A 26,495-nucleotide genomic window follows, 5' to 3' on the forward strand; every position below is an offset into this window, starting at 1 on the left:
GACCTCCACAGGCACAGGCACATTCATCCACTCAGCCACTCACATGAAAACATGCATATATGCATACATTCTACATACACATACACATGCAACATAAATGTCACCGATCCAATGTTTTCCTAAATTCTTTCTAGGTCACTGGCACCCGTAGCCTGCCCTGGCATTCTGTTTCTGTTTTCTATGGTGCAGCTGAGTCCCCGGAATGATGATGAGGAAGATAAGGGCTCCAAGTACAAAAGATTCCAGGATAGAGATGCCCGGGACAGGGGATGAAAATGAACTGTTTCAGAAGAGGCAAAAGAGTCTTTAAAGAGTGTCGAGAAACCAAAAAAAAAAAAAAAAAAAAGAGTGTCATCAGCCAAGGTGAGCTTGATAGCGATCACGTCCTGAGTCCTGAGGACTGTGAGTTCACTAGATCATATACAATGGCCATCTCTGAAGCTGGAGGTTCTACAGCCCGGGCGGCATCTGAACTGTGTGAACTATCTGCTTCTAATGCATTTCTTTTCACTGTACTGCATTGACCTGAAGATTCATAACTCCTGTTACCAGCATGGCTATCTTCCAGAGGGCAGGAGGTGTCTGGAACCAGAGCACAGAACAGAATTGTAGCAGACAAGATGGAAAAAATCTGCATAAAATTTAAATACAAGAGGAACAAATAGTATGGATATAGAGTACCACCGACCCCAGCAAATAATGAATGAACGGGGACTCGGTAATTCACATGAACGGAGAGGTGCTCAGAGAAACCGGATGCAATCGCCGTTCTTGTGGCAAAACAGCAGAACCCGTGTGTGCTTGCCACGTGATCCCATTCACCCGTCCTGCCCAGTGCTGATAGGAGATGAAGGGCCTCAGTGGGGTGGTTCCTTTTTGGATTCGAGACCCTCAATCCTCAACTTATTGTTGCATGTTTCAGTTCCCACGGGGAAATGAAAACAGAGGCAGAAAAAGAGACAAAGAAGAGAGTACCCAGTTGCCTTTTAAAGGCAAGATACTGGGCAACCCCTAGCTTATTATCATCAGAGGTAAACCGAGGCAAAGAACTTGGGGTGGGGGTGGCGCTTTCAGCCTCACCCCACTTGCGGTTCCCTCTCTGCTTTCTCCACACAGCTGGAGACATTATCTCTGACTATATGCTGGCATGCCTCCCCTGCCAGTTCGAACAATAAGCCAAAGTGCCACAGTGTTTTCTCACAGCAAGGAAAACAACACAATGTGCGCCCTCTGGATTAACCTCTGGGCTAGCATGGGATGGACTGAGGTCCTCTAGGGCAGAGGCTAATTAGCCCCTGCCTGGCTCTCACAATCTCCCATTGTGCTTGAAGCAGTGACTTCACATCTGAGGTAGCCTACTGGCACCAGCAGGGGGCAAGGTAGCCCACACCTTTCTCATACTCTCAGCATGTTCTTCACAGGGATCCACTCAAATCCCAGTCCGGGGATCTTTTTTGTGGCCAGTGTCCTCGGTTTCATCATGGGACACTGTATTTTCCTTTTTCTCATTATCCTGATGATTCATCAGTATAGAAAGAGGAGAGTGTTCCAAGGTAGAGAACAGCAGCATCCTGGAATTCCGAGAGCTGTAGGTAGTGGGCAGGAAGAACGGTTGCTGTGGGAGACCGGATCTGAGTCTCGCCCGACTTCCCCAAATTTTCTGGACAATGACATTTGTTCTCCAGATTCTCAAACTCTGACTTTAGTGTCAAGAAATATCGTATCATAGCAAAAGGATATTTTTCTGAAGTTCTAAAGTAGAACATGAGGTCAGGAAAGAGGCTCTGACTGGGGTAGGAATTGTAGGGTTGTCCAGAGGCATGAAGGGCATGGGATCTGACGGTTAGCAGACTAGTAAGCCCAGGGAGAGTCTCTATTAAGGTGCGATTATTGTTGTTGTTCAGCCTTTGCTTTAGTTATTTCCACATGTGAATATGTGAATATTATCTCCATGTGGTTATGAGTCAGGATGACTCTGATGGCCATGAGACAGGAAGGGGAAAGAATTGGAGGCAGGAGAAGGTTCCTTAGTGTCTCTCTCTCTCTCTCTCTCTCTCTCTCTCTCTCTCTCTCTCTCTCTCTCTCTCTCCCTCTCTCTCTCTTGCATCAGGTGAGAGAGATACTTAGTATGTGCACAGTATCTGCACATGGCATTCTGAGTCTCCCCTCAGAGGCTCTTCCATGTTCTGAAGATATCAAGACATTTATACGACCCCCCAGAGGACCTCAAGTTCTCTCTCCTAGAAGAAAACATTTCAAGGCCAAGTTTCTGCTCTGAGCCTTATCCAATACTCATTCTTTGGGTCATAATTATAATAAGATCCTAAGCTTTCTTTTTCTGTTTTTCATATTGTCCAGAGGAAGAACTGATGGAGAGACTCCTGAACGAGGAAGAGAAGGCTGGAAGTCTGGTTTGTGAGCTCAAGACCATAGCGTATCACTGAAGGGACCAATGTGGCTGTACTGAAACCATCTGCACCATGGTCCAGGCGAGGGCTTTAGAGGATGCCACAGTGGTCACCATCTGTTTTGATGCTGCATTGTGGCCTCATTTTTGATAAACTATCCCAAAATAACCATTTGTGTCCTTCTCACTCCTGTCTGTGGTTGAGAACTCTGGGACCATCTAATGACTTCAGAACAGGCTGATTATATAGAATGGGCCAGGCAGCTCCTTGACATATATGTGTACTTCCCGCATCTTAAGTGGGACAGATACCAGGTCCAGCATCAGAGCTGATGCTCTCCCAACCTCACAGTGAAGAGGGTTGAATAGCCTAGAAATGTTTTATGATGATTACAACATTGTTTCTCCCATAATTTTGGCCTTCTTCCCAGTGGCTTTGGAATATGGTAACAAGAGGCACATTTAGGTATGATAACTTTCTGGGAAAAGTACTAAGTTAAGAATACCCGAAATATAAAAGCTCAGATACATTCTTGGAATAGGGATATACAGAAACTGGTTGGAAGCAGAATGTTTTCAAGCTCCTGATTTTTAAAATTTTGGTGGTGGTGGGATTCTTAGATTTCATTTTACTTCTAAGTGTAATTAAGCCTTTTAATGGCTGAGTGACTGGGGCACAGTATATCAAACGTTTTCATCAGGATAATGAATATGAATCTCCATCTCCCAGTGAAGCCTCCCTCACACTTCTCAAGCACGGTGCATTTTATTTCATTTTGTTTGTAAATTAATGTACTTTTGCTGTCCTGATAGTTAAGCTCAGTGTCTCATACATACCACGTAACGGCTCTACTACTGGATGACATCCATGTAGCCTTATAGTGATGTTTTAAAAATGCAGTGAAAGCATGTGTGGGTTTTAGTTGGGAAAACAGTTTGTGTAACTTGTTCTTACTTCCTCTAGCTATAAGAGAAGATCGGATCGTCTCCTTCAGTGGGCAAGAACAATGTTTGAAACGGATCACAGTCTACTGCTAGGCTAGTCTACAGAGGTATAGACTATACTTCTGTTCAAAATGTTATAGCCATGATGGAGGTAGCCTTCTTGAGACATTGCCTTAGAGGTGCTCATGACAACATCTTGGAAAATAGCTGTAACTGATTACATTTCCACCATTGCTATCTCTACCATCTTGGAATTATTTGTCTGCAGAAATAAATTGCTTTTCTGACAGGAAAGCCTATGCCAAGCAAGTGAGTTCTCTGAAGATGACCCACCATTTTGTACGACTGTGATGGGTGCCCTCTGAGATGTAAGGCTCTCAGAGACTTCATCCCAGGATTGTTTCTTGCAGCACATGCCTAGCCTGTCACGATTACATAGCCTAATGATTCCTGGGCATCAGCCTGCCCTATTGGGCAAATTTCCTGCAGATCCAACATGAAGACAAGTGTTTACGAATTAATGCTGTTTAGATGAATTAATGACTATAGAATTTCTGATTTTATTCAAACAATTTTAGGAAGAAAGTTTAAGGAGACGGTTTTAGTTGTTTTGCCAGAAAGATGGAATAAAGTTAGAATCAAGAATAGAATGTGCCCCCTCCTCTTAGAATAGTAAGCAAAAGCTGCTCCCCCAACAGAAGCAGTGAAGTGTTCCCTCCCACAGAGGCAGTGAAGTGTTCCCTCCCACAGAGGCAGTGAAGTGCTCCCTCCCACAGAGGCAGTGAAGTGCTCCCTCCCACAGAGGCAGTGAAGTGCTCCCTCCCACAGAGGCAGTGAAGTGCTCCCTCCCACAGAGGCAGTGAAGTGCTCCCTCCCACAGAGGCAGTGAAGTGCTCCCTCCCACAGAGGCAGTGAAGTGCTCCCTCCCACAGAGGCAGTGAAGTGCTCCCTCCCACAGAGGCAGTGAAGTGCTCCCTCCCACAGAGGCAGTGAAGTGCTCCCTCCCACAGAGGCAGTGAAGTGCTCCCTCCCACAGAGGCAGTGAAGTGCTCCCTCCCACAGAGGCAGTGAAGTGTTCCCTTCCACAGAGGCAGTGAAGTGCTCCCTCCCACAGAGGCAGTGAAGTGCCTCCCACAGAGGCAGTGAAGTGCCTCCCACAGAGGCAGTGAAGTGCTCCCTCCCACAGAGGCAGTGAAGTGCCTCCCACAGAGGCAGTGAAGTGCTCCCTCCCACAGAGGCAGTGAAGTGCCTCCCACAGAGGCAGTGAAGTGTTCCCTCCCACAGAGGCAGTGAAGTGCCTCCCACAGAGGCAGTGAAGTGTTCCCTCCCACAGAGGCAGTGAGGTGCTCCCTCCCACAGAGGCAAAGTAAAACTTTATCCTCTTGAGATTGTATGTTTTCTTCATGGTCAGGGAACCAGAGGCGTTTTATGCTTCCCTGCAGTCTCTATTTGGCCACTCCAGCTTCCCCAACTCTCATCTTTGCTGACTTGGACGTTAGCTGACCCCACCTAACAGAGTCTGTGTGTTCTGTCTATTAGGAGTCTAGATCAACCTTGTGTTTTGGTTCAAAGAGCAAGTCCCAAATTTCAGCATAGAACCCTTACAGAGATCTGCTACAGAAACAGTTCACATCGGATTGTAGTTGGAAATGGGAATGTTGTCTAGTGAGCAGTTGTACTGCTGGGAGTATAAACCCAATTATAATAAACTGGGCATGTACCAAACCATGGATGCAAAGCAAGTGTTGTGTTTTAAATTTCCATACAGTATTTTTTTTTCTTCCAGCTGTAAGCCACTGTGGACACAAATTTAATATTACATATACAAAAAAATAAAAAGATAACGGGTTTATTGATGAGTAAAAAAATGCCCTGAACCTTCAGCGATATTTGGTAAACAGTAACAAAAAGGCCCTTGCTGAAGATCACTTGGTATAAAGTGATGGTGTGGGATGCATATCTTAGATTGCTTTGGAAGATCTACAGTGTATACAGAATCCTATTGTTGGAACAACATGATGTACTAACCAGAACCCCGGAGCTCTTGTCTCTAGCTGCATATGTATCGAAAGATGGCCTAGTCGACCATCAATGGAAAGAGAGGCCCATTGGACTTGCAAACTTTATATGCCCCAATATAGGGGAATGCCAGGGCCAAAAGAATGGGAATGGGTGGGTAGGGAAGTGGGGGGCGCTATGGGGGACTTTTGGGATAGCATTGGAAATGTAATTGAGGAAAATATGTAATAAAAATATTAAAAATTAAAAAAAAAGAATGATCACCACTGATCCATCACAGAAACAAAGGGAAACTCAAATTTAGAATTTGAAATCAACATATTCATTGATGATATATATTTGGGTCCAAACTGACAACTGCTTTGTACTGTTTTTAAAATACATCTACATAAAGTAGGAACATTTGTTTTCTATGCCACATCTTCCTCTTCCTGCAAGAACACTGAAGTAGCAGAGGTGCTTAGTCTCAAAGTGAACTCTGGGTGAGTAGCTATGGCAATGGGAATAAATAACAAATGAGCCCCATCAATGGGAACGCCTTGCCTCGCCTCGCCCCGCCCCGCCTCGCCTCGCCCCGCTTCTTCTTTCTTCCTTCCTTCCTTCCTTCCTTCCTTCCTTCCTTCCTTCCTTCCTTCCTTCCTTCCTTCCTTTCTTTCTTTTTCTTTTTTTGAGTGAACTGACATATAGGTTGAGTTGGTGAGTGAGGCAGGGATCAGGGAGTGGGAAGAGTTTACACTGGAGAAACCCAAACTTCATTTGAGGCAAGTTCTGAAATGCAATTATTTTCCAGTTTCTTCTACGGCTTGTTTCACAGCAACAGAAGGCTGAGGCCCCCACCCCAGCTACTGGCTCCGTCTACAACTTTTCACGGAAGCTAAAACATTATTAGGCCGAGAAGTTAAGCAGTAAAAAAATTTAGAAGTGGCATAGTCATCATTAAAAACAAATTATTGAGTTGGAATATAGGTTTACCAGGAAGGCAAGAAGAAGTGATAGAGGTAGAGATATTGTTGATGTTCGAAAGGCTATGGAGACAGGGTCCACCTGTTAGGGTTTCAGAAAGAAAGAAACAGACGTGGAGTAAAAATAACAGAAAAGCTCATAGGAACAAGTAAGTAAGTAATAGTACATTTATATTAATATTATAAAAACGTGAGAAAGCTAGCAAAGGTAGAAAAGATATCCCGAGGACTTAGTTTGAAAAGAGCCACAGATTGCTAGTCAACCAAGAAAAATCAAAAGAATCTCTTCTAGACACACCAGGGGGAAAGCAGAAATGTACCAGAGCAAAATTTCTAGGAACGGCACATTGTCTGTCTGGGAACCACAGTGGTAAGGGTGGCTTACCTCACACCTCGTGTGACATACTTTGGTCACAGTGTAGCCAACATCTAAGTACTTCCTAACTTAACTAATTTCTTCTTCCATCCATGGGTTAAGAGTTTGCTATTTGGTTTCTACAAAGGGTGGATTTTTGACTTGGGCTTTCTAATGAATTCTAACTTTATCCCACTGTAGCTGAAGAACATACTGTTGCCCACCCCACTTATTTATAGACTTTGTATTCCAGGGGCCTCTGTGGATGACCGATACTATCGATAGTACTGAATCCCATGTTCAATTTGAAGCAGCTGAGCTCTGAAACATCGATGGTTGATTTTCTTGAAGGCTGCCTTGTGGCACTTCCTCTGTGGGCAGCACATGTTGGTTCCTGGAGCAGGGATCACTTGAGTCACCCAGCCTGGATGAGGACTTTTTTTGCTTGAACATTTAACAGGCGCAACACATCTTTGTTTTGGAAGCAAGAACAAGCTTGTTTTGGTTTTGCTTCTGCTCAGAAGCAAGGGACTTTTTTTTTCCCCTAAAGGGAAAAACTGTTCTTCATCAGGACGATGAAACTTCTTGCTTCTTAAATTAGGAGGTTTAGAATAAAACAAGGCAGTGTGTGTCTCTCCCATCAGTTGCTTGCCACCTCTTGACTCCTATTGATGTAAGGATCTTAGTGTAGTCTTCTGTGATGGTTCCCGGCTCTCTGGTTAGCTCCCAGTATAGGCCCATGGGACTGTGAGTAGGCCCCTGTGTTTATGGAACCCAGTGCTTGCAAACTAATAAGAGAGCTAGATTAGGGGCATCAAGTTCCTTGGGGCAAGTTTCATCTACACCATCAGGATATCTAGTTTCTTCTTGTTTCTTCTTTGTGCATGATTACCTAACAAACTGACCAACAGCAACCAACAACCAATCAATCAACAACCCCCGCCCCCCCAACAATGAACCAACCAACAGAGCCTTTTCATGCCCTAGCACGAAAAGGCTATATATCCTCTAAAAATTCCCCAGATTTCCAAATGTCACACAATCACAGAAACTATCTGCAGCTGGCAAAAGCACACCTCAGACAGAGCATGAGGCAAATTGTAGCCAACTTTTGTGGATAATCTGAAGTAGCCCCATGTCTCACACCTGGGATTAAAATGAAAACACACTCTTAAAATATATTTTTGTGTTTTTTTAAAGAAACCAAATTCCAGAATTCTTACCACATTGAGTGCCATGATTTCAATATGTCAATCAACAGACAATGGTTTGGAAACCCATTTCCCTTATAACACAAGAAGTGGCCCTTACAAAGAGCCAGGCTAATACCACTGAGGCAGGAGTGTGTTAGGTATTCTGAGAATAGGTTATTGTAAAGTCAGCCAGTTCCCATCTTTTGCATGCACCCACCTCATTTCTTCTGCAGTAGAGTAGCATATCTAAAAAGCCCTCACCTGAGATAGCCTCCAACCTTGGACTTCCCAGCCTCTAGAACAGGGAGCTGGGGAATTCTTCATTCTTCATCAATTACCCAGGGGTGGGGATTTTACTTTTTCCCTACTTTCTTTTGGAAATGCTGTCATGGACTAGAAAGCATGTTGTGGGGATGTTCAAAGCACCCGTGGTATGATAATTCTTTTGAACTTAGAAGGGAGACACCACTCTCATCTTGGAAAATGAAGCGTTTTGTCACTATTGACTCATATGATAGGGGAGATAGTCCTATGCCCAGAAAGGACACACAATTCTGGTACACACCAATTCAGGGAATGACAGGGATTCTAGGAAAGAACACAACACAAAAATCCTTCTTGAGGTATATATATTTAATTCTCATATATATGTTTGATTCTCAAATTTAAATGTTAATTTCTTAAGACTAATGCTAGGATTGAGAGATCTAATGAGTTAGCTCTCTCTTATGAATATAGATGTTCCAATGTAATAAGATGCAGTTCCTGAATATATAGTAAGCTATGTGCTTGATTAGTCTGGCCAGGCAACTTAATTTAGGTCATCTAAGCAAAACAAGGGGGCTGAGGAGGTATCTCAAGTTGAAAAAGTGCTTCCTGTGCAAACGTAAGGGTCCAAGTTAGGATCTCCACATCCATGTAAAAGCTGTATGAGAGGTATAGGTCTGTAATCTCAGTGTGTGTGTGTGTTTATGTGCATTTGGGCATCAGTCTACCTGATATGGCAACTCTCATTGAACCAGTCTTTTTAAAAAAGGTGTAGAACAAGAAAGGAAACGTCTGATGTCAATTTCTGGCCTCATATGTGCATACACATGCATACACATGCACACACCATATGCACACACAAAAATGTTAGGAAAAGAATCTGTGGTAGGAGGGAATTATCTCTTGTCATAGATAGGATGAAGCTTGGCCAATCCCAATCAGATCCTCAGCTCACCCATTGTCTCTGAAGCTATGATGTCATAGCTATGGTCACTTAGGAGGTAAAGAAGCAAAGGCAGAGCATTCTATGTCTTCCCTCCTGTCCAAATGGCAGAGATTGATCCAGGGGTCAGTCTGTTCCCAAGTGGCATACCTTGGCTCTATGTGGTGTTTGCTATACTCTTTGTATTTTTCCTTTTTGTCATGTTCTCGCCTGTTTTGCTCGAGATAGACCAGCACACCAAGAAATGTAAGGACAGTGGGGGGGGGGGACTTAGGAGAACAAAGGAACTTTAGTGACAGATTAGTGTATGGACCTAGCGGGAGCACCTATTATACTGTGGGAAACAAGAATGTTCTTTTTTTTGGGTGTGTTCCAAGGTCCCACAGCTCAAGGCTGTGATCCACGGCTCACAGGTCTTAGAAATTGCAATCTTGTGATAGAAAAGCTTAGAGGGCTTGCGTTTGAGCTGGCCTAAGGGATCTATGGCTTTTCTACTTGCAGAGGAGGAGGAAGTATCTATAAGCTCTGACTTATCTAACTTGAATACCCCAGTACAAAGACATGGGGAGCCCAGGGGACTCTGGACTGTGAGGGAGTCTCTCCTGTGGGCTCTGATGGGGCTGCATTGTCTTAGTCTTTCTCAGGTGCCGATGTTCTCTGCGCAATGTTTCCTATAAGGATAAAGACAATATTAAGATGAAGATGAACCATCTGGGAGGGGCAAGTAAGTCCTCTCTGTCCTTCATCTCTGGGAACTCACCAGTCCTAGTTTATGTGCTGATTAAGGGAATTCTATGCTAAATCTTGGCCTTGGTGGAATAGCGTCTATGCTCTGCACATACTGTGTGCAGATACTGTGTTCTTCTACTAAGTTTGGTCTAAAGGCTCTGAGACTTTTCTCTAGATAATCTTTTGTTTCTTTTTAAAGCAGAGGCTTTAAAAACTAAACTCTCATTAACTCTTATGTTAATCAAAAAGTTTGTTTTGTCGTTTATACCTGTGACATTTCTCTTCCCATGGTATCCTTCCTTGCAAGGACAAAAAAGGTGACTTTTCTACAGAAGCAGTACATTTCCTTCTCTGACAGGGATGAGGAAAGGACTTTGAAAGATACACTATCAGATAGAAAGCCTATGGAATAAAGGTTTATCTTTTCTTGGGTGATATCTTGGTGACCTGTTGATCAAATTCATGCAGATATCAGTGACCCTTCCTGCTGTGTCATGATTCAACCCAGAGCTTCACTCAGGCTAAACACAAACCTTAGTACTGAGTTATATCCACAGCCAATCACCACAGATCCTGTCAGTACTGAGTTATATCCACAGCCAATCACCACAGATCCTGTCAGTACTGAGTTATATCCACAGCCAATCACCACAGATCCTGTCAGTACTGAGTTATATCCACAGCCAATCACCACAGATCCTGTTAGTAATGAGTTATATCCACAGCCAATCACCACAGATCCTGTCAGTACTGAGTTATATCCACAGCCAATCACCACAGATCCTGTCAGTACTGAGTTATATCCACAGCCAATCACCACAGATCCTGTCAGTACTGAGTTATATCCACAGCCAATCACCACAGATCCTGTTAGTAATGAGTTATAGCCACAGCCAATCACCACAGATCCTGTTAGTACTGAGTTATAGCCACAGCCAATCACCACAGATCCTGTCAGTACTGAGTTATAGCCACAGGCAATCACCACAGATCCTGAGGACTGTGTGTACTATGGAATTTGTTTTTCACAAAGGTCTGCTTTGCCCTCCTGACAACTTCATGATTCTTGTGACATCACAGAGAAGGGACACATTAGATCCTAAATTTCTCTATGACCACCATGTCGGTGGTTCGTGATTATATACCAGTTGATATTCTGTCCAGGTTTCTCTCACATAAAATTGAAATGTCTGTAAAACATTATTTTTCTTGGAGGCAAGCAAGACATTGAAAAACATGTCTCCATGTGAACAAGTAATTGAATTTGGATTTTTTGGTACTGTTTTGAAACTTAAGAGAAGAATCCTTAAGAAGGTGCCATTAAATTAATGAGCACATAAAATTACAACGAATATATGTAATGTATTTGGCTTGGTTAAATGGATTATCTAAGTGCTTGCATAAAGCCACTACCTCCCAGTTGCTTGTATAAAGGCCTCTGTTCATTCCCCATGTTCCCTCTACTAATGTTCTGAGGTCCTGGCTGCTCTAGAGCTCAAAGTCAGGTGAATATTTCAAAGGAGACAAATAGGTGGCTTTGTCTGAAACTTCATGTTCCAGCAATAAGTGAGGGATATTTCCTCCCCATGGCAGGCAAAGAAACCAACTTATCATCTAGGGCTTTCTGTAAGCGAGCAAAGGGTGATGGAGCAAGCGCAGCTATTCTTCTCAAGAGCTCAGAGACTGAGTGAACGAATCTCTCCTGAGCTTCAGCTTTCAAAACATTTCTGAGAATTCTCGATACCTGCAGAGGCTGGCTAATCCTGGGCGCAGTGGGCTATGCCAGACTTCTCTTTATTTCCAGTACTGATATGCACAGGCTAACCTATTATGAGCCCATCTCTCATATTTGAAAGTTAGTTCTTTTGATGGTCAGCCATGGTTTGTGCTAGGATTACGTATAAACTGAAGTATAGGGGAATCTGAAGAGTTGCTCAAAGGTGGACATCTTGGTGACATGATCCTATGATGTCAGTGTCTCATATAATACTGATTGTTTTAATGTTTCCTGGGTTAGAGGAGGTGAGGATTATTCCAGATTTACTTTTTAAAAACATCATTTTTATGCATTTGGGTGTTTTGTTTTCAAGTCTACATACTGCATGTATGCAGTATCCATAGATGCCAGAAGAGGCATCTGATCCTGATAGAACTGGAGGAAGGAAGGGATGCTTGCCAAGTGCTGGGAATGAGGTCTAGGTCCCCTGCAAAAGCACCCAGTGCCTTTAATCTCCAAACCATCCTTCCAGATCCATCCATCCCTCTCTCTCTCTCTCTCTCTCTCTCTCTCTCTCTCTCTCTCTGTCTTTTGAGGCAGGGTTTCTCTGTGTAGCCCTGGCTGTCCTGGAACTCAATCTGTAGACCAGGCTGGCCTTGAACTCAGAAATCCGCCTGCCTCTGCCTCCCAAGTGCTGAGATTAAAGGTGTGCACCACCACCGCCTGGCCAGATCCATTTTCTTATAAGGTCGTAAAAATCTTTGTGCTAAAAGGACTGGAGCTGCCATGTTAGCTACGATAGTTTTTGACTCTCAAATGAGAAAACTTTGTATCTATACAATAAAGGGTGAATCACCTACTCAGGGACAATTTATAGACACCAGGATCATCTACGTAGATCTTTTTGGGAGTCAGGAAGGAAACATAAGATTGCAGAGAGATAAATCTGAGTGCGTTTTTTCTCCCTTCCATTTATTTTTTCTTTTTATATTTTAAAGGCAATTTTTATTAGATATTTTCTTCATTTACATTTAAAATGCTATCCCCAAAGCCCCCTATGCCCTCCCCCACCCTGCTCCCCAACCCACCTACTCCTGCTTCCTGGCCCTGGCATTCTCCTGTGCTGGGGCTTATTATCTTTGCCCTCACCCGGGGATCCATCCCATATACAACCATCAAACCCAGACACTATTGCATATGCCAGCAAGATTTTGCTGACAGGACCCTGAAATAGCTCTCTCTTGTGAGGCTATGCCAATGCCTGGCAAATACAGAAGTGGATGCTCACAGTCATCTATTGGATGGAACACAGGGCCCTTAATGAAGGACCTAGAGAAAGTCCCAAGGAGATAAAGGGGTCTGCAACCCTATAGGAGGATCAACAATATGAACTAACCAGTACTCCCCAGAGCTGTGTCTCTAGTTGCATACATAGTAGAGGATGGCCTAGTCGTCCATCAATGGGAGTAGAGGCTCCCTTCCATTTCTTATCTTGAGAAATAATTTCTTGTGGTAAATATTTACCAAGCCATAGGAGGTCAAAGAACCACATATGGAATTGTTCTTCCAGAGGAAAGATCAGCCATTCTATGACTCAGCAAATTCTGGACCCAGGGCTAAAGATTCCTTCTCTATGTTTAAGATACTCACTTGGAAACATTACTGGAATGTTCCAAAATGTGTTTCCCAGTTCCACTGTTGTCTGTGGCCATAATTTTCTGCAACCATAGAGTAGAATGTGGCTTCATGAAGCTAGATGTATAAGGAAAGGGATTGCCATAGGCTTTAGCCACCAAAGTACCAAATATCAAATTTCTATTAACTATATAAAATACATAATATAATCAGCTTAAACAAATAAAAAATATTTTGGTCCACTATTTGAGAAATTCTAATCCATGATAAGTCAGCCTTTAGCTTTTTGATGCAATGCATCATACAGAAACAGATAATGGAGCAAGACTGATGATAGGGCATGGTAGCAAGAGAGAGGACCTAGGAGAAAATGGCTAATTGCTGCCAGTTGTCAAAGTCAAAGAGATTCTCTTTTATGCCACAGGGGGAAAAAATCTGGGAAACAGAAATTATAGGAAGAGCCACATGTCCATCTTAACACCAATCTTTCTGTTGTTGCTATTCAAGTAGAGTAAATCAAAACAGACCTGTTAGTTATTAGTAATGATAAGTAAAAACACTCAGCAATAGTTTACATTTCTGTCACTAAACATACATTTTTATCTCAATAAGTTCAAAAGTATTTAAGCAATCTTCAGAGCCTGGGAGATCTCCAGGATGAAGACAGTGAGACCCACAGAGAACCCGTTTCCCTGTGTCTATCCGCTGAAGCCAGAAGTCACTTTGGGAGACCATTTTCTTTTGATTATTTGTTTAATTACTATCGTTCCTAATATCCCATAAAGCATTTTTAGTTCTAAGATGATCTTTGATGTTTCTGTCTGGGAGCTTTATTCCTCCATTGAGTAAGAAACTCATAGAGCTTTGGGCACATTTGAATTCTTAGGCAGTGTCATGATGGTAAGTCATCTTTTTGTGTTTTGAGTTTGTGCACCCTGTGAGGAAATACATGCAAAAATACATATTGTCTTCCTAGACAACAAGCCTTGGGAGCAGGCAGAGGCCGTATGAGTAGATAATTATTTGTTCCTGGGTCTCCACTGTTCCTTTTTGGGAATGTTGAGCTGAGAACAATTAATATTTTTGTGTGCCTTGAGAAGTGGTGCAGAGACAGAGCCATCTTGTGTCTGGCAATCTTTGGGAAAAGTGACTTGAAGCTTAAGGCAATCTCCAATGTAAAAGTTGTCATTAGAAACAAGGAGAGTTGGGGTTGGTGAGATGGCTCAGCTGGTCAAAGCACCCAAAGCACTCAGAACCATAATCTTGGCATGCTGGAGCCCATGTAAAAGTAGAAGAAACCCAACCACTAAAACGTCCTTTGGCTTTCACATGCATACTGTGATACTGTGCCATGCATGTGCCTGTGCTTACATATGCATAAGAACCAAGTTGATCTAAATTCTTGGGATAATGTTCTCTGGCTTTGTGTAGGAGGCAAGGAATATATTATTGCATGAAGCAAGTTCGAACTGATGGCTCATACCAGGTGGCACAGCTTAACCCTTTGGTTGTATTCCAACCCTGTTTTGCCTGTTTTGGTGATGTGCAGAGGAGCACAGTACCTGATACTGTTTAGTGCCAAAGACAGCATAGCGCCCTATTGATACATAAGACCAAGGGGATGTTACTGCAGTCGGTGGCAAACGTGTTTCTGTTGACAGAGCATCTAAACAGAGAATACATGACTTTCTGTGAAGGGTGTGGAAGTTCTCTTCAGGAATGTTCTTCTGGTGTCTCTATAATCTGACTCCTGAGCTGAGGACTGTGGGGAAAGAGGCAGTATCTTTTGCATATAGCTCTTATTTCAACAGAGGAACACATACTATTTCTGGATAGGCTATTCCTGGCTCTTGCTAAGTGCACACAGTCTAGTGCTTTGGTAGTGGGGGGCTCTTGTAGAATTGAAGCTTACTGTTCTTACCTAATGTTTTCTTCACTTGCCTAAGTCCATGTATTAGTTACCTTCCTGTTGCTGCGATAAAACAGTGACAAAAGTCAAGCTGGGGCAAAGAGTTTATCTTGGTTTATGGTTCCAGAAGGATGAGTCCACACTATAGCAGGAGGCAGGGACAGGAAGCCGAGAGTGCTCATCTCAACCACAAGTGGGAAGCTGAGAAAGCAAACAGGACACAGAGCAAGACTCTAAGACTGAAAGCCAACTCCCTGAGACACACTTCTTCCAGCAAGGCCATACCACTCCCCAGAGAGGGCCACAAACCAGGGGACGTTCTCATTTAAATCATGACACCCCAACAGTACAATGATGAATGAAGCTGTGACTTCATCACCAGATCCATGACCAGTGGCACCAGATCAGTGGCCCAGCAGGGAAAAAGCATTTCTCATATGCAACATCATCTTGTACGTGTTGAAATCAGAAACCAATTTGCACTTGATGTGCCCTTCTGGCTACTCACATTTTATCTATGATCATCCTCTCCCTCATTTTTTTTTCTTGTTTACTTAGGTTGGTAAAACGTGAAAAACCTCTATGTGAAACTTAAGAGAACTTATATAAGCAATTAAAATGAAAGGGTTTTGAAAAATTTGCTTTTTACTACATGTTGTGAGAAAAACTTTCCTCAATGTATTGTAAGGTCTTTTAATGACCTTTGGGTAAGGGTTCTTATAAATTATACACATGGCAGAATTGTCTGAGGAGACACAAATCATGACTGGGCTAGGAGGCACGTTTGTGGTATGCACATAGACAGTTATTCATTTGCAACTGAGGTGAACTGCAATTAATGTTCTAGGGTAAGGTACTCTTGGTCAAGTTTTCTTCCACACAATCCTAGCCTATGAAAAGTTAATATGTATTTGATCTGAGGTTGATAAAATAATCAGAATATTTTGGGTGACTACATATTTGAATTTGAGGAAATTAACCCAAAGAAAATAATGCTTGTTGTATCCTTGCCTAACGAAAAAAAATATGGTGGTTTTATTTTTAGACAGCAAGCATATTTCATCTAATGTTATTATGGAATAAGAGAGAGGATACTGTAATTGGAGGGGTTAAGTGAACTTCAAAATTCACATGAAGTTGCAGGAAGTCCCAGTCAATTGCACAAAGGCCTCCTCACTGGCTCAGTGCACTCTCCACCTTCTCCCCTTAACGTTCTTAAGGTCCGATTTTGCTCCTAGAATCCAAAGCCAGAACTGTGAGGGATGGCATCAGAAGATCAAGTGAGCACCTCCGTCTCCACTTCCTATTCCAGTGATGAACAAAGGGCGTGTCTGTTGTGACGTCTGAAGAAGAAGTCTCATATTTATGACTGGGCTGTATGGTTTTCTGTCAACTTGACACCAGCTAAAGTCATCAGAGAGGAGAGAACTTCAATTAAGAAAATGCCTCTGTAAGATTGGGCTGTAAGCAAGCCTATAGGACATTTTCTTAATTAGTGATGGATAGGGGAGAGCCTTGTCCATTGTGGGTGGGGCTATCCCTGGGCAGGTGGTCCTGGGTTCTATAGGAAATCAGGCTGAGCCAGCCATGGGAAGTAAGTCAGTAAGCAACACTCTTCCATGGCCTCTGCATCAGCTCCTGCCTCCAGGTTACTGCCCCGCTTGAGTTCCTGCCCTGACTTCCTTTGATGATGTAGAAGCCTAAGCCAAATACATACTTATTTTTATTTCCTTTCCTCTCCAAGTTGCTTTGATCAGGCTGTTGGGTTACAGCAACAGTAACCCAAAACCAAGACAATGACTTTCTGTAAGTAAGAGAGGAAGGTGGAGTGGATCTAGCTTTTTGTCAAGAGTTCAGGAGCTGAATGGGCCTTTCCCCCTTTTGAAAGCTGACTCTACTTGTTGTGGGAATGTTTGGAGAATCAATGGAGACACTAAAATATTTGCATTTTTGTGACATGTTGTACTTGATGGTCACCGCCTTTATTCTTAAGATTTATTTTATTTATATTTGTATGCATGTGTGCGTGTGTGTGTGTGTGTGTGTGTGTGTGTGTGCATGTGGGAATCCTTACTGCTGATTTGGAATATAGGCTACCAAGTCATGATTATCCATATGAAAACTTTGAGACATCAGAAGGAGATTTCACAGAAAGACTTAGCCTGCATTTGTCAGTAACCGACCTGAGACTTTATTTGACTTCCTCTCCATTTCTGGTAAAATCATCCTGTTTAAATATTTTGAAGTGAAATTCTCCATTTTCTGTCTTCATGTCTTCTGGTTGTGCAGAGAGTTCAATATCTTCCATATTTGGTAGTCATCTCTTGTGGTGTTTGCCAGATAGCACAGCAGCTGTGATGTGGTTTTATTCTAATATAAATTTTTATTCTAATATAAATGCTTTGAGCTTTGCACTGGGGTTTGGGAATGTTTGCAATTGGAGTCCCTTGAAACTGTTTGTGTTTTCTGCCATTTTGCTTCATTTGCAGCTGAGTCATATGTCCTTGTGTTTCAGGATATCTTCTTCAGGCCCGTGGGAGAGAAGCTCCAAGAAGAGAGACAGCTGGTGGGAGAGAAGACAGCTCAGTTCTGGTGGAGATGGTGGGAGAGAGGAACCAGGAAGTCTGCCCAGTGACAGCAGTTTGAGGCGACCACATCTGTGTCAGGCGTGTCACAGAAAGATGCTTCTAGCATCCTCATCATTATTTATACTTAAGCGAATGTGATAATAAAGATTTTGAGCATCTCAGAAATGATCAGTTCTTTGTTGAATTTCTATCCTTTTTTGTTTCATCCCATGAAATCAAACCCTTAATAACACCTTTGCTGCGGAGATAAAGTCTTATGAAGTGACCTGTTATTTTTTCCCCCATAAACGATATTTAGTTTTAAGAACATACCTTTTTAAAAAGAAGAGGGTCCTTCAGCTATATGCTGTGCTTCTAATTTTCCTGGAAGCAAGTTGAAGCTTTGCGACTATTAATCAATGAAGGTCTAGCAGCAATAGTTACACTAAATTATATCACTAGTGGATAGAAGAAAAGCTTTCTTTATCCTTGGGTTGGAAATGGCTCCAAATGAGATCAGCTTAGAAGACCTGCCTGGGAGAAGTGAGGGGAATTCTTTTCTAGCCAGGATTCTTAGAAGGCCTTGTAGAGCAGAAGCTGTAAACCTAACTGCTCAACCCCTACTTGTTCCTTTGTCAGTGATCTGTGCTGTCTTTCTCTCTTCAACACTTTTTTAAATAATCCAATAGATAACCCTAAACTGCTGAACAAGTGATTCAGAAAAAAAGTCTCAGCAACCAAATTTTGTACTGAACATATTTCAAAATAGCATGTGTGTGTATGTGTGTGTGTGCATGTATGCACGTGAGCGTTTTCTTGGGTGTGGAGGCAGGTGTGCATGTGGAGAATTCAGAAAACCACCTCAGGTGTTAGACTTTACCTTCTACTTTAGTTTAAAATGTATATAAAATTGTGTGTGCTTACCACCTGTATGAGCATCACATACATGCAGTTACCCAGAAGGGCCAGAAGAGGGCATACGATCTCCTGGAGCTGGAGTTAACAGTTGGTTACCAGTCACTCAATACTAGGTCTGGGAACAGAACCTCAATTTCTAAAAGCAGCAAGTGCTGAGTCATCGCCCAAGCGCCTACTGTGTTTTAAGACAGGGTGGTTTCCTGTTCATAGCTGCCTATGCCCAGCTAGTTGGCCCTTGAACTTCCAAGGATTTTCATGTCTCCATCTCTCTTCTTGTGGTTGGAATGCTGGGCTTCTCATGTTCTCTCATGTCTGAACTATGGTGGGTCCTGGTGATCCAAACTCAGGTCCTAACACTTCTGTGGCAAGCGCTTTACCCACTGAGCCACATCCCCAGCCCTACTTCTCTTTAAATGGTAGTCTTATTTGGTAGTGCTAGACAGCAGGTCCGTCATCTCATCTGCATTAGCTAGGGTTCTCTAGAGGAACAGAATGGTATGAATATATTTGACTTTATTAGAAGGACTTACAGGCTGTGGTCCAGCCAGTCCAACACTGGCTGTCTACCAACAGAAGATCCAAGAACCCAGTAGTTTAGTATATGAGGCTGGACATTTCAGTTGGTCATCAGCATATGCCAAAACTTCAGAGAAGTAGGCTCTAATGTCAGTAAAGAAATGGACTTGCTATCAAGATTGAGAACAAACAGACAAAGAGAGCAAACTTCCTTCTCCCGTGTCCTTTGTGTAGGCCGCCCACCGAAGGGGTGGCCCAGATTACAAGTGGGTTTTCCCAAACATAAAAGGTCTGGATTAAAGGTGTGTCTTCCCACACCAAAGATACAGATTAGAAGTGGATTAGAAGTGGATCTTCCTGCTTCAAACCATCTGTGTAAACAAATATCCCTCGAAGGTGTGCCCGGTTCTTTTAGGGTTTTACATGATTGCAGATAGAGTCAAGCAGACAACCAAGAAAAGCCATCATGGCATCTGGATTTTTCTGCTCATCTTTTTGTCAATCATGTGTATCTGTTCCAGAGAACAACAAAGAACATGGGCCACATCTTAACTGTTCGCTGGTGACAGCAATCACATGCTTACACTTAGCTGTAAGGAATTCACGGCATATAGAGGATGCACATTCTTACTAAAAGGATGCTCCTTGAAAGAGTAGGATAGAATATTGATAAGATAAAATAATCTTATCAATAAGGAAGGAAAAGGATCTACATGTATGACACTGGATTTCGTAGGCCACAGGTCTGTCACATTGCACTCATCTGTGGCCATCTTTGGTTCAGATTGCAACATAGCATTTAGCATATTCTGCTAATGAATTAAACTGTCTGCCTTTCAGTCTCTGTTCTTTGTTGATAAGCCTGGAGACCTTCGCCAAATTGTTTTTCGGAGTCGTGCATTTCAGTTACTAAACGTGAGAATTCTAGCGGTGCCTGCTTCACAGAGTTACTGACCTTTATGTAAAATGGAATGAATGCACAAAGAACTTGGGAACGGCACTGTAGTAGTTTGAATGGAAGACTGAGATTTGGACATCTGCTCCCCGGTGGGTGGCACTGTTTAGGGAGTTTAAGAGATGGATGTGGCCCTGATAGAAGTAGTTTTGGGGGGTGGGGTGGTGGCAGGTTTTGGGAATTGAATGTCTTATACCATTCCTGATTCGAGCTCTCTGTTTCCTGCTCGTGGTTGAGGATTTGAACTCTTGGCTTCCCATTCTGGGCACCGTGCCTACTGACTGCAATCCTCCCTGCCATCATGGACTCTGTAGCACAAAGTTCAAATAAACCCTTCTCTAAGTTGCCTTGGTCATGATGGTTTAGCTATTTATTTATTTACAGCCACAGAGACATATTGAATAAAAGGACTTTCCAGATAATAGAGCTTGGTACTCAGGTTAGAGGAAAGATTGTGTACTTTCACAAAATGATACAGTCTAGGTCCTTGTTATTGCTTTCCTATTTCCAAATAAAATTATATCTTTAGACTTGATGTTTTGAGACAAAATGTTTAAATTCTTAAGGTAATTAATAGCATGGAGTGTTCCCACATTCCTTTCATGTGACTACCTCTAATTTTAACATTTTACATAATCATGCCGTCCCTCTAAAGCAGGTAACAGAGGCTTAATATTATCCCAAGTTATAGACATGTTCTTTTTACTTGAAGAATACATTTATTACTTTTGCTTTCCCTGGACTCTTTATCCATTCTCAGTTCACCAGAGACATGTATTTAAGAATGAGTATCCTATGGGCTGGAGAGATGACTCAGTGGTTAAGAGCACTGACTGCTCTTCCAGAGGTCCTGAGTTCAATTCCCAGCAACCACATGGTGACTCACAACCATCTGTAATGGGGATCTGATGCCCTCTTCTGGTGTGTGAAGACAGTTACAGTGTACTTACATACATTAAATATGAAATAAATAAATAAATAAATAAATAAATAAATAAATCTTTAAAAAAAAGAATGAGTATCCTAAATTGACTCTTACATCATTATCATATTTGATTACTAGATTTTCTATTAGATCAGAAACAGAACCAACATTGCTACAATCACTACTTTGCCCATTCATATTAGAAAAATACCCAAAGGCCCTGGGACCTCCCAACAGAACCAGAGGTGGAAAAACAGGGTAGAACCAGCAATTATTGCTCCATTCTCCTTCTTTCTACCATTTAAAACTCCAACTTTTTGTTACTTTTTATTGTCACTGAAAGACTATTTAGCTACACTAAATCTCCCAAGAGACAGTTGATTTGCCCAACTTGCTCTAGAAAATTCTGAGAAGCCATCTGTAGCAGTAGTCAGAACTTAGGATAAGCTATAAGAAGATAAATTAGCAAGCTCTGTCACCAACACAGGAAACAATTTCAGGAAACAGAGCCCCAATGCAGTTTAAGGAGCAGGGAACTAACCAAGGTATAAACGGCAGCAGATGGGAATCTCTACAGTTAGTACAATCTTGTTGAATTCAACCTAGCTTTCTCTCACCTTTTCTAATTGGATAATAAGCAGATGATGTGCTCAAAGTTAAAGAATAGTTATTCATGGAGCATGCATCCTGCATGAAGGGAGCCCATGTGTGGAGCTTTATTAGAGAAAACTTTTCACAGCTCTCAAGCTATGGGAAGCCTTTCTCCAACAGGAGCCTTTGAAAACCCTCAGAACGTCTGCTCTGAATTTGCAGAAAATTTCCTGCTTTCAGTCATAGCAGAAAACACAAAGTTGGTTTCTCCCAGCGCTGCAGTAGGTGTGAGACAGAGATGGTGCCAAGAGAAACAGTGGCATGCCTTCCAAAGCCTGTTCAGGCATCAAAACCTCCTCCCATCCTATGTCTGGTCTGTCACCATCCCTTTCTCACTGTTTGTGTGCTGTAAGTTTAAAGTCACTACTTGTAAAATTTATCCCTTTAGATCTAATTAATACTTATACCAATAAAGACACGGGAGGCATAAACTGAGGTAAAAAACCTGTAAGCTCAGAAAGGTAATTCTTTTCATTACCATTTTCAAAGAATTTATTTGCAAGCCTGATTCTACACTTAGCTCTCTAGAAACCTCTTTCTACCTACCATGCAAGTCTACCTTTCTCTTGAGCTATTCCAAACCCAAGAGAGCTTCTTTGTTGCAGGATATTTGATCACATTATGAACCTCAAGATTGTGTTATTTACTGAAACAAACAAACAAACAAACAAACAAACAAACAAACAAACCATTTCTAGTTGTGGTGTCGTTCAGCCCTCAGCATCCATCTTTTATTTCTCTGGCAGAAATATAGACATCTTTAATCCCAAACAATGAAGTTAAGTTAGTTTGTAGAAGGAAGCAGCCATGTTTGAAAGTGATGTCTGACTGAGTGGCAGACAAAGATTTGACAGAATAGGATACGCCCAACTCTCATGAGAAGGGAGAGGAAAGGGAAGCTACTTGAGGGGCAGTGCAGAGAAAAAAGAAGGAGGTAGTTTTACCAGGACAGTGATAAAGAGACAGGTTGTAGAGAGAGAATAAGCTTGCCCAGGTTAAGACGCATGAGTCAGAGAATGCGAGTCAGAAGATTAGAACACATTGCTGGAGTTCATTTGCTCATCAAGCAGAGCAATTCTTGTCTCCAAGCCAAGTCAATATGGACAAGCCATTTTACCTTTAGCAGGGGTAGTTTAAGGGTACCCTGCTAACTTTGCCTTGGGTCCTAGAACAAAGACCACAAGATCTCTCCCAAGCAACTTGTCTTAAAATAGGCAGGGGCTTTCCATTCTGTATTAGTCTTATCTATGGAGGCTTTTAGAGTCACAGCCAAACAGCATCTCTTCAGGACACACTCAGATGCATCTGGTGTCTATAAGTTTTTAAATTTTGTTAACAACCAAACAACTAGGTTTTTTATGTACAATAACCAAATATCCTGTAATGCTACTGATTCCAGATGTGATCCCAGTTATCCCTTAACTGGAATAACTTCTTCCATCCTTAATCTTCAGAGATGAGAAGTATTTTTGTTGTTGGGTTTCAGACAAACAGCTGAGTTGTGTATTTAACATACCAAAGTGGACCTGGCCTCCAGGTTCTCCCAGCATCCCTCAGTTCTTACCTGTTACTGGGCATGACAGACATACCCCACCCTCTGTGGTGAACTTTCAAGTCCAGGGACTGGGCTTCCCCTCCCCAAGAAGTTCTTACTTATATAATTCAGATATTTTGGTTCTCTCCCTACCTCCTGTTTCTCCTCTTCTCCTCTTCTCTTCTCTCCTCTCCTCTCCTCTCCTCTCCTCTCCTCTCCTCTCCTCTCCTCTCCTCTCCTCTCCTCTCCTCTCCTCTCCTCTCCTCTCCTCTCCTCTCCTCTCCTCTCCTCTCCTCTCCTCTCCTCTCCTCCCCTCCCCTCCCCTCCCCTCCCCTCCCCTCCCCTCCCCTCCCCTCTCCTCTCCTCTCTTTCCTCCTCCTCCTCCTCCTTCTTCTTCTTTCCCGCCTCCTCCTCTTCCTCCTCCTCCCCCTTCCCAATCCCCTTCCCCTCCCCCATCTCCTTCTCCCTCTCCCTCTTTTCCTCTCTCTCTTTCTATGCTTTTTCTCTTTCTCTTCCTCCTTCCCTCTGACTCCCTCTGCATGGTGACTTCACTGACCCTCTTCTGTGTGGTTGGTGAACTCCCCTGCTACCAATAAACTTGTCTTCATATTTTAATTTGGCTTGAATTGGCTTATTTCACCAGTGGAGAGTACCAACAGTTGTTTGATTCATTTATTTATTTATCCAAATATATTTATTTCATTTTCTTACTTACTCTGTCCTTTAGAAACAGAGGTTTAATCATACACAGGAATGAACCTAGTTTGTCTTTATATGGCTTTTAAGCCACACACACACACACACACACACACACACACACACACACACACACACACACACACACATACACACACACATCAAAGCTTAAACTGAAACCATGCAAAGCATTCTCTGCCATCCCAACCACTAAGGAGCAGCCCCTGAGTGTCTCATCTCAGTCTTTTCATTTTTTCTCCCTTTATGTCCTCACAGAACCCATCTCCACATCTTCTCCTTTGCTGGCTACTAGACATTCTCTCTTCTGTAATTCAAGCTTTGTTGTGGTGCTGCTGCTTCTACAAACTCCATGGACTTTTTAGTATTTTAGATATTTCTTCCTATTTCCATTCTTACTGTATAATATTTGTACTGATCTGCTGTTATGTGTATTTCAACCACACTCTTCATCTCTCAAGTGGCACAGCAAAGTCAGAGCAGATCTTTAGTCATCTATATGCCAAGGGTTTTGAGATACTATCATCATAGGCTCATTCTGAATAATTAACTGTCGAGTCCCAGAAGTGCACTCGGTAGCCAAAACAGATCTGTCCATTGGAAATGAGAAGAGAAAGACATGCAGTTATTAAACAGATCTGTCCATTGGAAGCGAGACGAGAAAGACATGCAGTTATTTGTACCAAGAAGAAGTCATTCCAAAATCTGAGGCTGTTTTTTGCCTTTTAACCTCCTTATGGTGTTAGAATATGGATGACAGAGGATGTTAAAGATTCTTCCGGGGGGGGGGGGAAACATCTTATAGACCAAAGGGAAGTATGTATTCTCTTAAACTTTCAATTTATCTTCCCTGGTTTACAGTTTTGAGTTTCTGTCCCATAAATTTCATCTTGTAGTAAAAATAATTTTGTAAGGCACACATTAAGCCACCAGATTTGTTTTCATGAGCAAATATGTGACATCAGTCTGTGCTAAAGTGACCAATGGAATTTCCTACAAGTTTACTATTTCTATGAAAGTTTTGACATTTATGTGACAGTTATGCTAGGCTCTGTCTGCAAGTGTAGCAGAGTACCATTAATACTGCTAGGGGTGGGCTCTCTCTCATGCCATGGATCTTTGGCTGGGTCAATCATTGGTTGGCTCTTCCTCAAATCCCGATACATCTTTTACCCCTGCATATCTTACAGGCAGGACAAAGTGTGGATTGAAGGTTTTGTGGCTGGATTTGTGTTCCAATCCTTCCATTGGAAGTCTTGCCTGGTTATAGGAGATTGTTGGTTCAGGCTCCATATCCCCCATTGCTAGGAGTCTTAGCTCTGTCACCCTCATTGACTCCTGAGAATTTGCATTGTCCTAGGTTTCTAGCTCATTCCAGAGATCCCCCATTGCTACTGCTCTGGTGGAGTCAGCTTGACAGATGAAAGCCTGGAAGCTGCCCACGAGGAAAAGAGTTCCACGGAAATTCCCTCCTGGAGTTTGGCGTTTCCCCTAACCCATAAAATTAATTTTCCACTCCCGCGTTAGTCTAGTGTATGGATCCATGTGCTCTCTATTTAGTATTACCTTATTGTAAATGCCTTTTAAGATTGTATTCTGAATTAGCTAAAGCCTCTCCCAGTGTTCCAAGATCCCAGATAGCAGCAAGGAGCTTAACCTATTCAGTAACTAATTAAGCACTACAATAAATCAGAGCCATTAACTCAGTTGTCTGCAGAAAGAGACTAAAATTCTCACTGAGATAAAAATTTTACCACAAGCTACATTCCATGCCAAGAGCAAGTTAATATACTATCCTGATAATGAGGATTCTCCAGACTAGATAAAATTTAACAAGGCCTAGAGAATTTTGGGGTCAGTGACACTACATTATTCTTGAGGCCTGTCAAGAGTTAAAACCCCCTGGTGCTATTAACAATAAAGTGCGAAACTCTTGCCTGGCACAGGGCTGATCCGAAGCAGGGTGATAATCTCTAGAGTAAACATTTATCTGGTTCCTTTTGAAGTCACTCCTCTTGCACCTGGAAAACTTCAATGTGCCCTATTCTGTTACTCTGTATTATAAAAAAGTCTGAGGCTCAACCAGGAAATTACATTCAGATTCAACACATCTCCTGTGTGTGTCTCTGTTTGTCAAATTAATCCTAAGCTTTGCCCACCTACTCTAGAGACCTGTTTTACGCAGACACAGGGACCCAGAGGGTCTGCGGCACCCCATCCAATTGTCTTTCCCAGTACTCTCTCCCTCTGTCTAGAGATGTCAGATCTGCTCTTGTATTTTTTTTTAACAGCCCTTCTAGTAGGTGTGATGTCCCACCTTATTATGGCTTGAGTTTTCATTTCTAGATGACCCATGTTCTTTCATTTAGCTCTTAGCAAAGTCTATCCCCTTCCCTTCTCTTTGAGAAGTAGGTATTTCAGTCCTTGGATCATTTTTTATTTTTTATTTTTTTTATTTTTTATTTTTATTTTTATTTTTTTTGGTTTTTCGAGACAGGGTTTCTCTGTGTAGCCTTGGCTGTCCTGGAACTCACTTTGTAGACCAGGCTGGCCTTGAACTCAGAAATCCGCTTGCCTCTGCCTCCCGAGTGCTGGGATTAAAGGCGTGCGCCACCACGCCTGGCTGCGGATCAT

The 26,495-nt window shown here is 42.4% G+C and overlaps 1 protein-coding gene across 2 annotated transcripts; it reads left to right on the plus strand.

Annotated features, from left to right (window-relative positions):
* The first annotated feature begins 1,398 nt into the window (after positions 1–1,398).
* On the plus strand, positions 1,399–17,809 carry LOC110296999 (uncharacterized). Of its 2 annotated transcripts, XM_085839593.1 has the most exons (4): positions 1,399–1,553; positions 2,359–2,406; positions 9,726–9,815; positions 17,597–17,809. In XM_085839593.1, the coding sequence occupies exons 1-4, from the start codon at positions 1,409–1,411 to the stop codon at positions 17,725–17,727; spliced, it is 414 nt and encodes a 137-aa protein (XP_085695719.1). In that variant the 5' UTR covers positions 1,399–1,408; the 3' UTR covers positions 17,728–17,809. The 2 variants fall into 2 exon arrangements, with proteins under 2 accessions (XP_085695719.1, XP_021021467.1); XM_021165808.3 differs by lacking the exons at positions 1,399–1,553; positions 2,359–2,406 and adding an exon at positions 9,165–9,337.
* Positions 17,810–26,495: the final 8,686 nt, after the last annotated feature.

The sequence above is a fragment of the Mus caroli genome, unplaced genomic scaffold (assembly GCF_978045245.1).
Source record: "Mus caroli unplaced genomic scaffold, Mus_caroli_1 scaffold_7, whole genome shotgun sequence".
Classification (NCBI taxonomy): Eukaryota; Metazoa; Chordata; class Mammalia; order Rodentia; family Muridae; genus Mus; species Mus caroli.